General features: G+C 46.0%; 1 protein-coding gene across 1 annotated transcript in view; it reads right to left on the bottom strand.

Annotated features, from left to right (window-relative positions):
- The window catches only part of frem3 (Fras1 related extracellular matrix 3), a 29,416-nt gene extending 18,421 nt beyond the window's left edge, over positions 1-10,995 (bottom strand). The window contains exons 1-2 of the mRNA XM_086119936.1: positions 6,000-10,995; positions 5,176-5,265 (exon numbers count right to left, since the gene is read on the bottom strand). Of these exons, the coding sequence (XP_085976062.1) occupies positions 5,176-5,265; positions 6,000-10,995 (5,086 nt within the window). The remainder of the gene's footprint in view (positions 1-5,175; positions 5,266-5,999) is intronic.
- Between the last annotated feature and the right edge of the window lie 534 nt (positions 10,996-11,529).

Genomic DNA, 11,529 nt, shown 5'->3' with positions numbered 1-11,529 from the left:
TTTATATTACATTTTTCGTCATTCAATCTTTGTTTTAACGGTTTGAGAACTTTCGATAATGAACTCGTTTATAGAAAAATAACATCATAGCTTTACCAGATTAAAGTAGAACCAATAACAAAAATTTATAAGAATAAAGTGGTCATACTTGAGGAATACATTTCATAGAATTACCAAAAGTAGGATTGTAATGTTATAGCAAGAGTATTGTAAAAAAATACAATCATAATAATGCATACATTTACAAGAAAAAAGGCTTACGGTACATTTACAAGAAAAGCGTTTTTATGTTTGCTTTTTTTGTTTGTTTGTTTGTTTGTTTTTGTTTACAAAAATCATGCCCACAACTTTCCCCGAAAAAATAGGTTGGATTTGGCCTTCATTATGACAAGTGGACACGGTGGACTAAGAGCACGTTATCTCAGCATTGAAGGGGATCGCAGCCGTTCTGCTATGTGAACTGAGCAGAACGAAACAATTGGAGGGCCGAAGCCGGGGGTATTTGGAAGAGGGACCACTTCCTCAAAAGCCATATTTCTTGTCTGGCAGTTAAACGTTGCCCTAAGGGGCAATTTTGATTGAGCCCCACCAACTCTGCCTAGCAACAGGTGGCTGACACTTAGTAAAGTCACCAAAACTCTGGTCCGCTTTGAGCACAACTACAATGTGGACTGACAGCTGTACCCAAAGCCCCCTGTGCAATGTGGGTGGGCCGTGTTTTTTTTCTTTTTCTGGGAGAGTCCCTGGAAGAAGTCCCCCCTTTTTCCTGTGACTTCTTTTGTTGTAATTTGCAAGACACCCCCGCCCCGAGTCTGATCTGACCAGCGCGCTGACAGAATTCCCACCAGTTTTGTGCTAATTCGTGAGCTTGGTAGCCATGTTTGCTAAAATACTAAATGCTAACTTGTCGGTTTTATAGCAAAGCACCTCCAAATAAGCACAACTCCAAATGGTAACTTTAGCTAACTGATGCTAACACAACATAAGATATCCTGGCTGGTCCACTAATTGAACAATAAAAGTAAATAAAAAAAAAGGCGATCTGGGGTTGCCATTAGCCATGCTAGTGTGGATGCAATGTACTTCTTCCTGTTCTTGCTGATGTCATGAGGCCACAGTCGGTGTAGTTCCCTGATGTCATTTTTTTTCATTGGCCTATGTGGAAGTCATGATTGAGCTTTTGTTGTTTTGGGGATGATTTTCTCCTTGTGTGTCTTTAGTATCCTCCTGTATTTGATTTCTCATTAGCAACAAGCGAACGAACGCAGGTGGGACTGGAACAAGAATAGGAACCTCAATGTCTACTGATTCAGATGTTTGGAAATGAGAAATGAGTGTGGATAAAATGGTGTCACAGTCCATGTCATGCCGCTTTGGGAAAAATGTCCTTATCTCGACGCTCTCAGCCCCTAGTAAGCGTGTTCCCTTTTTTATGAACTCATAAAACACTCATGATGACAAACTCTGCCTAGCAACAAGTGACTTTTGGGAAGAAAAAAAATTACTGACTCTAATATACAGTTCCTATTTAAAAATAAATAAATATACACACACACACAGTAACAGAGGATGATTATCAAAGAAATGCGACTTATGCGATTCAAGCGGCGGCGTCTCAGTGACACGTTGGCCAGGCCACGCGTCACATGAGAGCAGATAAGAATAACCCACAGGGCATTCATCACGACGCCGCACCTTCAATAAATCAGGACCGCAGAAAGGGAGGATGAAAGTTGAGGGTGGTGAGAGGGAAGAAAAGGTGAAGAAATGATGATGAAGTAGAAGAAGAAGAACGGACCTGAGGTGGTCTTAGGAGAGAATGGTTTTTGGGGAGAGGGGCAAGCAAATGGGATGGCGGGAGGGAGCGGGGGGCGCAATAATGTGGTGTCGATCCTTGAAAGGGGATCCCCATGGACAGCATTCAACTTTCAGGCCTTGTGCTGTCTGTGGCCCTGGAGTCTCGAGTCTCGCAGGAAGTGCATTCCTATATTGGTTTTTGGTGATCACATGACACCCATCCACCCTGGATCCCTCTGAACCCCCCTGAACCTTGTGCAGAACTAGTCCTGAGCTACACCATAACTTTAGCAACAACTGTACAAGGGAATAACATACAATGTCCAAAGAGCTGCATCGAATAGTATTTAACACACACCCCAAAAAAATTATATATATATATATATATATATATATATATATATATATATTATTGGAGACTAGTAGTAGTAATAATACCAACATTAAATTAAATTCTATTTTCCCCTAAAAAAATATTTTGGTTAACTTTTAGGATCATTATAAATAGGGAGCAAAAATAAAAAATTCGAGAAAGTTAAATAAATAAAAATAAAAAATGTGTCCTTTTGTTCATAAATCTATCGTCTTAAATCAATGGCTGCATTAGTTACTAAAGTAAACAATCACAGATCCCATTTTGCATGTAGGTCAGGGGCAAAAATTAATACTAAAACATCAAAAAAAAAAGATCTGTGATAATCAATTTACATCAAAATAAAATTAAAATGTAATGAATTAAAATCGAACAAACTGTCGGTCCCGTCTGATTACTGCCCGGGTCATAAATCTGTGGCCGGCTTTGTTGCTATAATAAACAAGCACAGATCCAATTGTGCATGGAGGTCAGGGACCTGAAGACGTGACACGCTTCCCGAGCTTGAAGGGTTGATGTGAAAAGGGCAAGGAAATGTCTGAACATGTTAGAAAGTAAGGAAATGTTCTCGCCTGTGGCGCCTTCCTTCGCCTCATGTCGGATGGACGGAGCCACAGTCAGCATTCGCAACTATTTACGGCTTTCGTGGTACATTTGGAGTGCACCCGCACACACCTCCGCTCTCATGAAAATGCCACACTTAATAATCAGAAGGTATCTACAGGTACATGATTTAAGAGGAAGTATGTGTATCAATCAGTTTGCATGTGGCCTGTAGGCACATCTGAGCAGTTTTTTAAAACTTTATTATTACATTATTTCTTCACTTACATGTTTTCCCCCCCTCAAAATCAAATCTTTAACGGAAAAGTAATCAACCACAACAACAACAAAAAAAGCGACAATTTAATTGAAGAAAATGAACAGGATCATCCAAGATTAATGTGCGACATTCAAAATTTAAATAAATAAAAAAGTTTTCCCCTCACGGGTTAACCGATTATTGCAAGGTTATATTTTGATCCCATCCCTCAAATATATTTTTAAAAATACAACCGCCGGTAGGTTGAGCACTCCAAATTGTCTTTTGCTCTGTGTGTGTGTGTGTGAGTGGAGTGACGCTAAAGCGGTTCTGATCGATTCACATTACAAAAATCATATGTTTTTTTAAAATAGTCTGAAGTATATGCCTTTATTTATTTATTTAAGCTTTTCACTCAACTTTTTAAAAAATCGAAATAAAAAAGAGAAATTTGGATCGGGGTGCGCAACAAATAGAACAATAAAAGTATCCATAATTTTTTTTTTCCATCTTCAGTGCGTTTTTCCTTTTTTACATTTTAATTAAAAATCTATTTCTTAAGAAAAGAAAATTCAGGACGGGGTGTGCACAGGTTAAAAATAAATTGTAAAAATACAATTCTCCAACTTTTTATCCCCACTTCCTGTTTTATTTATTAACACTCAAAGTAAATGACAAGAATAAATCAAATAGCACCTAACTTCGATTCCGAAGTTTTTATCAATGTCTTGACTCGCTCAATTTTCTCAGGTCTTGCGTGATGTAGCTTTAAAGTCCTTGTTTGAGACTTTGGAGCTTGCTGGTGAGACAAGCTGACCAATGGCGTGTCCGTTCACGTCCCAAATACCTTCAACCTCTTCACTCTCCGCCTTTTTCGCTCCTATCTGCCGGACGTGTGTGATTATTTGTGAGAAGGTGTCCAATTATCCAGGTGTCCAATTATTCAGCTTCTTCGCTGTTTTGGTGTGTTTTGTGGCCCTCGAATGTTCATCCAACTCCCTCTCTCATTCCTTGACTGGAGGCGGCAGTTTTTGAAGAAATATATACAGTATTTGTTAATTTATTATTATTTTTTAAAAATAGTTGAAATAAATGAATAATTATCCCCCACGCCATGGCCGTCATTTCTACGTTGGGTTTTGCTATTCCTCAAATAGCGGAGGTCAACTGTAATTTTAACTTTATCTGTCCTACTAGTTCGGGTTTCGTCTCAGTGGTAGCTGTGAGTGACGTTTAGCTCCAGAGCGAATGGTCGACCCTCTAGCAATTAGCGTTAGCGCCGCAGACCCCTTATTGAAGCGTGCATGATACAATAGATGGCCCCTAATGCTAAACACTGACAAATTCAACTTTCCCTACAGCACTGCTCTGAACTATTTTGCATATTATGCGAGTAGCGACGAAATTAGCGAGGGCCACCTGTCACTTTTCAATGCCCAGCCTGTGCGCTCTCTCTCTCTCTCTCTCTCTCTCTCTCTCTATATATATATATATATATGTATACTGTATATAAATAAATATAAAATCCATATCATTTATGTATGGATATTAATGCCATTTCAAACTCTCAAATTACAACACATAGACAAGGTACTGTGACTCGTAACGTCACACACGCAAATTGTAATGGTATTCTAGAGGGAAATAGATTTATGGTAGTGGTGGTTCTTTTCTTCTCTTATTGATTTGTCTAAATGTAATACAAACATTTACCTTGCTTATTAGAATGATTGAAAAAGCAATTTCAAAAAGGATTTTTTTTTTAAATTCCAAAATAAACATCAGGTACATTTGTATGGAGATAATTTTTGCAACCACCTGTGATTTAATTTTCATCAACGAAATGAATTTGAATGCGTGTTCTAGAGAGGGGGTGCGCCAACTTTGCCAAAGCGGATGCGTGGCTTAAAAAGTCAGGTGGGGACTCTACCTAAGCCATCGGGCCTTTCAATTGTCCATCGCTTTTTCTGAGTCGCTGTCGTCTTTTTGGCTCAAGTGGCCCCTTGACCCAACCCCCAAACCGACGTCCTTTAAACCCGCCTGAAAGTAAGACGGCGGCTCTATATCGGGTGTCAGTCACAGCCAACTGCCCTCAGTCTTTATGATGCAAATACTTGGGTGAGACGGACTTTTTTGTTTTTTTAGGTTAAAAAAATAAATTAAAAAACAGCCACTTCGAGGTAATGATTGAAATGCTTCTTACCGTTGTCCTCAACGGTGAAGTAGAAGATGTCGCTTGTGGCGTTGCTTCCATCCAACAAGACGTAGCTGATCTTCATGTCATTGATGTCAGCTGTTGTGGGCACAATGTGAGTGTGTCAGGAGAAATACAAAATGTCAGAGAAGAAGAAAGAATATGTGGGCCATAGTCATAGGTTTTAAATTGCAGTTCGCCCTGACCGGGAATTCATATTAAGACGATGTGAGAGTTCAGAGATCATTTGAACAAATACATCTAATTTGGAGTTGGTTCGCTGAGTCTAACGTACAGTCTGTGTTTTATTTATTTTTTATTTTTGCACAAGCAAAAACCATTTGTTCGTCATCGAAGCTATCTGAAGTGTTTTGGTAAACATTGAAGATGCACCTAAGTTTTTCGTAAACATTCAAGAGGATTTCAATGACGCTAACGTTTTTGTAAAGATTAAAGGCAATTAAATCTTCAATCATAATGTATGTTTTTTGGGGGGGGTTGTAAACTTTAAACCTGACTGAATCTTCAACTAACTAAAAGTGTGTTTTCATCAACATCTTTAACTCTTTATTGGTTCCAAGGTTCACCTTTGTAGATTAACTTATTTTGACCCCGCCTAAATTTACAGCATTTCACAACATTTGTTTTGATCCATAAATATTTTTCCTGCTTCAATTACACTCTGTTTTGAGGCAGTCCTATTCATCATGCTCTTCACGTTTTGATATCATGAGACCGAGAGACACCTCACAATTGATCAATTGATATCTTGCCATCGCAAAGCTGCAAACAGTAAGTCTATCAAGTGGAAGGATGGTGGGTTGTGCTCATACCTTGCGTGAAGGTGCTGATGCTGTCGTTCCCGTTGGCGGAGTTAATGATGAAACCGTGTCGCGGCGCCTCGGACACGATGTACTTCAGGACATCCTGCTGACTGTCGCGGTCCTCTGATCGCAGCGCCTTGCTGGTGATCAGGAAGCCCACGTGGCCCGAGGGGAGCAGCCTGAGCGAGCCTGCCGCCTTGTTGACCACGATCTGCGGCACGCCGTTGTCCACCGTGTTGATGTGAATGCTCATCATCTGCGGCTTGCGCGTCTCGTAAATGGTGTCCGGGAATACATAGAAGTCGGTGTGGGTGCCGTCGGTGACCGTGAAGGAGAAACTGTCCTCGCCGGACTCAGTGCCGTCATGTTTGTAGCTGATCATGTTCTCGTTCAGGTCCTGCTTGGTGAATGCCGTGATGGGCCGGGAGTTGTTGAAAAGCAGCTGCCCATGCACCGGCACCTGTGTCACGACGAAGCGCAGCAGGCGGTCCGGCGTGTCCCGATCTTCCACTGTCAGCTCGAATGGCGTAATTAGCTTGGCTTCACCTTCCTCCACAACAAGCTTACTAATGGTCAAGACGGGCTTCTTGTTGTCCACGTCGGTGATGGATACCCGGAAGGTGCGGAAGATCGGGTTGTAGCCATCCGTCACCTCAAACTCAAAGCTGTCCATTTTCACCTCGTCGTCGGATGTGTGGATGTAGTAGATCTTGTTGCCGGCGAGCTGAAGTTGGGTGAAGGTAGAAATGGGCACGCCCGGATAGTCGGTGCACTCCAGGTGACCTCTGCTCGGTGCCCGCGTAATGCTAAAGCTGAGAAACTCATCGGGGCTGTTGATATCGCTGGTGCTGAGGAGGTCCGTGGTTAGCGTGACTTTGCCGCCTTCCTTGAGGGTCACACCTTTGTTGATGACTTCTGGGAAGACCATGTCAATGCCTCCGATGTTGATGTAGAAGTAGCGATCAATCAGGGCGTTGACGCCATCCGTGACATCAAACTTGAGCAGGTCTCTGATGCCTTCCTGGCCAGTGTGCACGTACTGGATGAGCTGCTTGTCAATCTCGTCCTGCGTGAAGTTCATGCCAAAACTGATGTTACCGAGAACGTCGCCAAACTTGCTGATGCGCTGAAGGTAGCCTTGGCCCGGACCGTAGCGCACAATGTACACCAGCGTGCTGTCGTTGGAGTCCAGATCGGTGGCCTTCAGAATCCGGTTGTTGATGACTTTAGTCTCACCGATCTCGACCTCAAGTCCGTCATTAATTGCCATCCTGGGTGTCTCATCATCGACCGGAATGACCATGATGATTACCTTTTTCTCCACTGTGTGTTTCCCGTCTGAGAGGCGTATCACGAAACTGTCCTCTTTGGTCTCAGAGTCGTCATGCTCATAGACGATATTGGAGGCCTCCTTTATCTGTTCCAAGTCAAATCTGTCCACCGGGATGGTGCCAGTGCTCAGCTGCTGGACTATGGTGCCGTGTTTGGGGTTTTTGACAATCTCAAAGTACAAGTCGTCATCGGGGATGTCGGCGTCGGCCGCGTTAAGGATGGGCGTGTCGATGACCAAGCTCATGCCCTCCATCACTATGAACTCACGAATGAAGATTTCAGGCTTCTCGTCATTGGCTGGAATGATGATGACCGGGAAGAAGTGTCGTTCAGAGAAGTTGATGCCATCCGAGCAGCGGAAGGTGAAGCGATCCTCCACGGGTTCGATTCCTTTATGGATGCTTTGGACATAGTAGATATGCCCGGCGGCAACATCTTGAATGCTAAAGGCAGTGATCGCCGTCCCCGCCCGGGATTTCTCCGAGCCGGGAGCTGGGGAGATATTCTCCACGTAGCCGGATGAGGGCTGGACGATAATGGTGCACAGGATGTCTTCGCTGTTTGTGTCGATGTCCTCCGCTTGGATCTGGTCCAGAGTGATGACATTCTTCTCCCCTTCCAGCACGACAAACTGACCCCCGACGCGAACAATCGGCGGAATGCTGTCGACAGGCAGTATGGTGACACCCACCGTTACGCCTTGGACCTTGTTGCCGCCGACCACCCACTGGTCAGACAAGTCGGACAGTGTGAGGTTGAACGAGTCGTGTCGTTTCACCGGTCCAATTTCCCCGGAGGTGTGCACGTACACCACCGCTCCGTTGATAATGTCGGCTTGCGTGAACCTTTCAGCGGGGGCGCCGTTGACCAGGATTTCGCCCAGCCTGGGGGGCTCCTCTACAATGAACATCAACATGAGGTCATCCGTGTCCTCGTCACGGCCCTGTATCACGTTGCTTGTGATTTCCGTGGCGCCGTTCTCCAGCACGTCAATGGACGCGGCCACCACGCCGGCGGGAAGCATGATGGTCGGAGTCTCGTCGTCGACTGGGTCCACGGTGATCTTGATGTTAATCGGTACCTCGTGGAAACCGTCACTTACGTCTAGCTTGATGACGTCATTCAGAGATTCCTCGCCGTTGTGGATGTAAGCTAAGCGGCCGATCGCAATGTCCTGGAGCACAAACGTTTCGCCGTTGGACATGTCGATGCCTAAATACTGTAGCCGCCCATGTTTGGGAACTTGGCTCACTGTGAAAATGATATTTTGATCGTTTGTATCAGTGTCTGTGGCGTGCAGATCGTTACTGGTGATGACGTACGAGCCCCTTTCCATGATGCTGAACCCCGTGTTTGTAATTAGCGGGGGTTTGTTGTCGACCGGCTGCAGAAAAATGGTGAACAGCCCCTCTGCTGTGTTTCCAGAAGTGTCCTCCACAATGAACGTAAACTGAGCCACTTTGGGAGTGATGCCGAGCTCCTGGTCAGGGGGCTTGTACGCCACCTTGTGGTGGTTGACCTGGGCCTGCGTGAACTCGTTGATGACAATGTCTGGGTGGTCTGTCAGTACAATGTCACCCAGGGGCACCGGGTTGTTCTCATCTGTGTCAGTCGGAGGCTTGGTGATGGTGAACTTGAGGTCTCGGTCATCGGAGTCTAGATCGGTGTAGCATAAAAAGGATTTCTTGAAGTACGTCAGTTCATACTCCTTGACCGTCACGTGAAGGGTGGTTCCATGGCAGAGCTCTGGGGCAAGATCATCGACGGGGTGGATTTTGACAGTGAACAACTGCTCCCCGGATTGATTGGGCGGGTCATTATCGTCCTGGACCCGGAACACATACTGGTCGATGACGGTGGTGGTGCTGTGACTTCCAACGTGGCGGTAGAATAACTTCCCATCCATGATGTCCTGCTGGAACCATTCAGTCACCACCTGCTCAAACATCTCATCCGTCGCGCTGAACTTCCACAGGGAGGGGTCGGAGGGGGGCTCCACTTGCCGAAGCAGGAACTCCCCCTCAACAGAATAAGGCTCCTGCAGGATGAACTTCACGGCGGAGTCTTCCGAGTCGATATCCGTGGCGCTCAGGATGAACGGTGAAATCTGCATGACTTCGTTCTTGAACAGCACCAGCCCGGTGTTTGCATTGATGATGGGCGGCTCATCATCCGTTGGGACAATCGTGATGGGGAACAAAAATTCAACGTCATTCTGGCCGTCCGTCATGCGGAAAATGATGTTGTCGCTGTAGGTGTCACTTCCGTCATGCTGATACACCACAACTCCGGCGTCCAAATCAGCCGGCGTGAAGAATTTCCTGCGACCCCCGCGCACACTCAGCTGCCCGTGCTTCAGGCCGTCAATTACGGTGATTCTCACATCTTCCAGGTTATCTTCGTCACTGATCTCTAAATTCTGTGAGCTGGAAAGTGCTCTCGATTGCCCCTCAAACAAGAGCTGGCCTGTGTTTTTGGTGGCCACGGGGGCCATGGTGTTCATGGGCTTCACCACAATCATAAATGCAAAGGTCTCAGACACGGCACCGTCCGTGTCAACAATTTCAAACTCAAGTTGGAAGATTCTCTCCACTTCGGAGTCGTCCGAAGGCGGCTTGTAGGCTATTTTGAGATCTTTTATGTCTCGCTGGTAGAAGGAGGTGATGGGCATGTTCTGGTCATCCGTGCTGATGATATAGCCCTGCTCGGGGGCCAGTGGCGACGTGACATTAAAGATCAAATCGTCTGGGTCCGACTCCACATCTTCAGCGGCCAGCATGTCGCCAGTGATGGCGGTCATCACAAACTGATCCACCTCCATCATCATCATTGACACAAAGCTGGGCTTTGGCCCTGTGTTTTCTGTGCCCTCCCTGATCCGAACCATCATTTGGAAATGCTCTTGCATGATCGTGTTACCGTCGTTGTGCTGCAGCTCTACCACCATGGGAATGTAGTCTCTATTTGGGGAATCGGTCTTGGCTGTGTGCTTATAACGAATTCCCATCTTCACAAATTGGTCGCAGTCGACCATTTGCCCATTGATGGGATGATTAATGAGAGTGCCGTACCTGGGGAGACCTCCGGCGCCAACCAGTGTGGCAATCTTGCACTGTGTGACCCCATCCTCGTAGGAAAACTCCAGTGTCTTCTTGTCGATGGGGCCGCTCTCGCCATTGAGCTTGTCCACGTTGATGGGCATATTCCTGGTGAGGACCTCGAGCTGCTGGAAAACAACTTCCACCTCCAGCATGAATGGGATCACCACCGTGTCTGTCTGCGAGTCATAGCGCAGCTGTAGCTTCACCCGGTCCGTGCTGGGGCTCCGCGACCCCAAATGGGTGTATTTCACTTCATCCGGCGCGAAGGAGCAAGGGAACTTCTTGGGGGTTAGCGTCCCTGGTCTCTGAGCCAGCGGGTCGTTGTCCAAAACCGTGATGTGGCAACGATCCCCGGGCTGAACAGCAGTCACCAAGTCATTCAGGGGATCCAAAAACACGGATTTCCCCAGCGGAACTCTGATCCCGTTGTTGGCGATGATGATGTTGTCTTCGTTAGGTCCGGCTTTGTGCTGGTACAGGTGCGCTTGGTTAAAAGGCTCTGCTGAGACGAGACACAAGCCGAGCACGAACAGGAGGCACGTCCAGTGTGAACTTTGCAGACGAGCTGCCATGTCCGTTGCTTTGCTGTCTTAAATTTCACAAAGTAGAGACCAAAAAAGAAAAAAAAAAAATCAGCTCCCAATTTGAAGAAAAAAAAAACATGCAAACTTCTGGTCCTCTCTCTTCAGCTGCTGCGTCCTCCCACAGACGCACAAGTGTGGTGAGTGCTGCAAGGGCTGCGCAGGTAATAATGAAACTGTAGACAGGGACCCTCGTTGGACCCTCCCCCCCTTCCCCCCTGTCAGCACAGAGGAAGGGAGGGGAGCGATGTTAGGGGGAGAGCCTCCTGCCCCCCACAGCTAAATTAAGAAAGACTATTGGAAGAGGTTGTGAAAGTGCTCCTCCAACCAAGAGAGGCAACCTTTTCAGAGGTGGGACGTGAGGGGGAGGTGTGAACTCCAATGCGAGAGGCAATTTAGTGGAATGGATGCTATGCGTGCTAACTAATCGTTTGTCTTCTGACGACAATCGCCAAAGGTTGCTTACATGCACACGGGTGATATTGGGCACGTCGATTGAAGGGGGTCTTAAGACAGCCTCGAGGT

This window comes from Hippocampus guttulatus, chromosome 9 (genome assembly GCF_054856545.1).
Source record: "Hippocampus guttulatus isolate MCC_2025c chromosome 9, RoL_Hgut_1.0, whole genome shotgun sequence".
Lineage (NCBI taxonomy): Eukaryota > Metazoa > Chordata > Actinopteri > Syngnathiformes > Syngnathidae > Hippocampus > Hippocampus guttulatus.
This window is presented reverse-complemented; position numbering and strand designations above follow the sequence as displayed.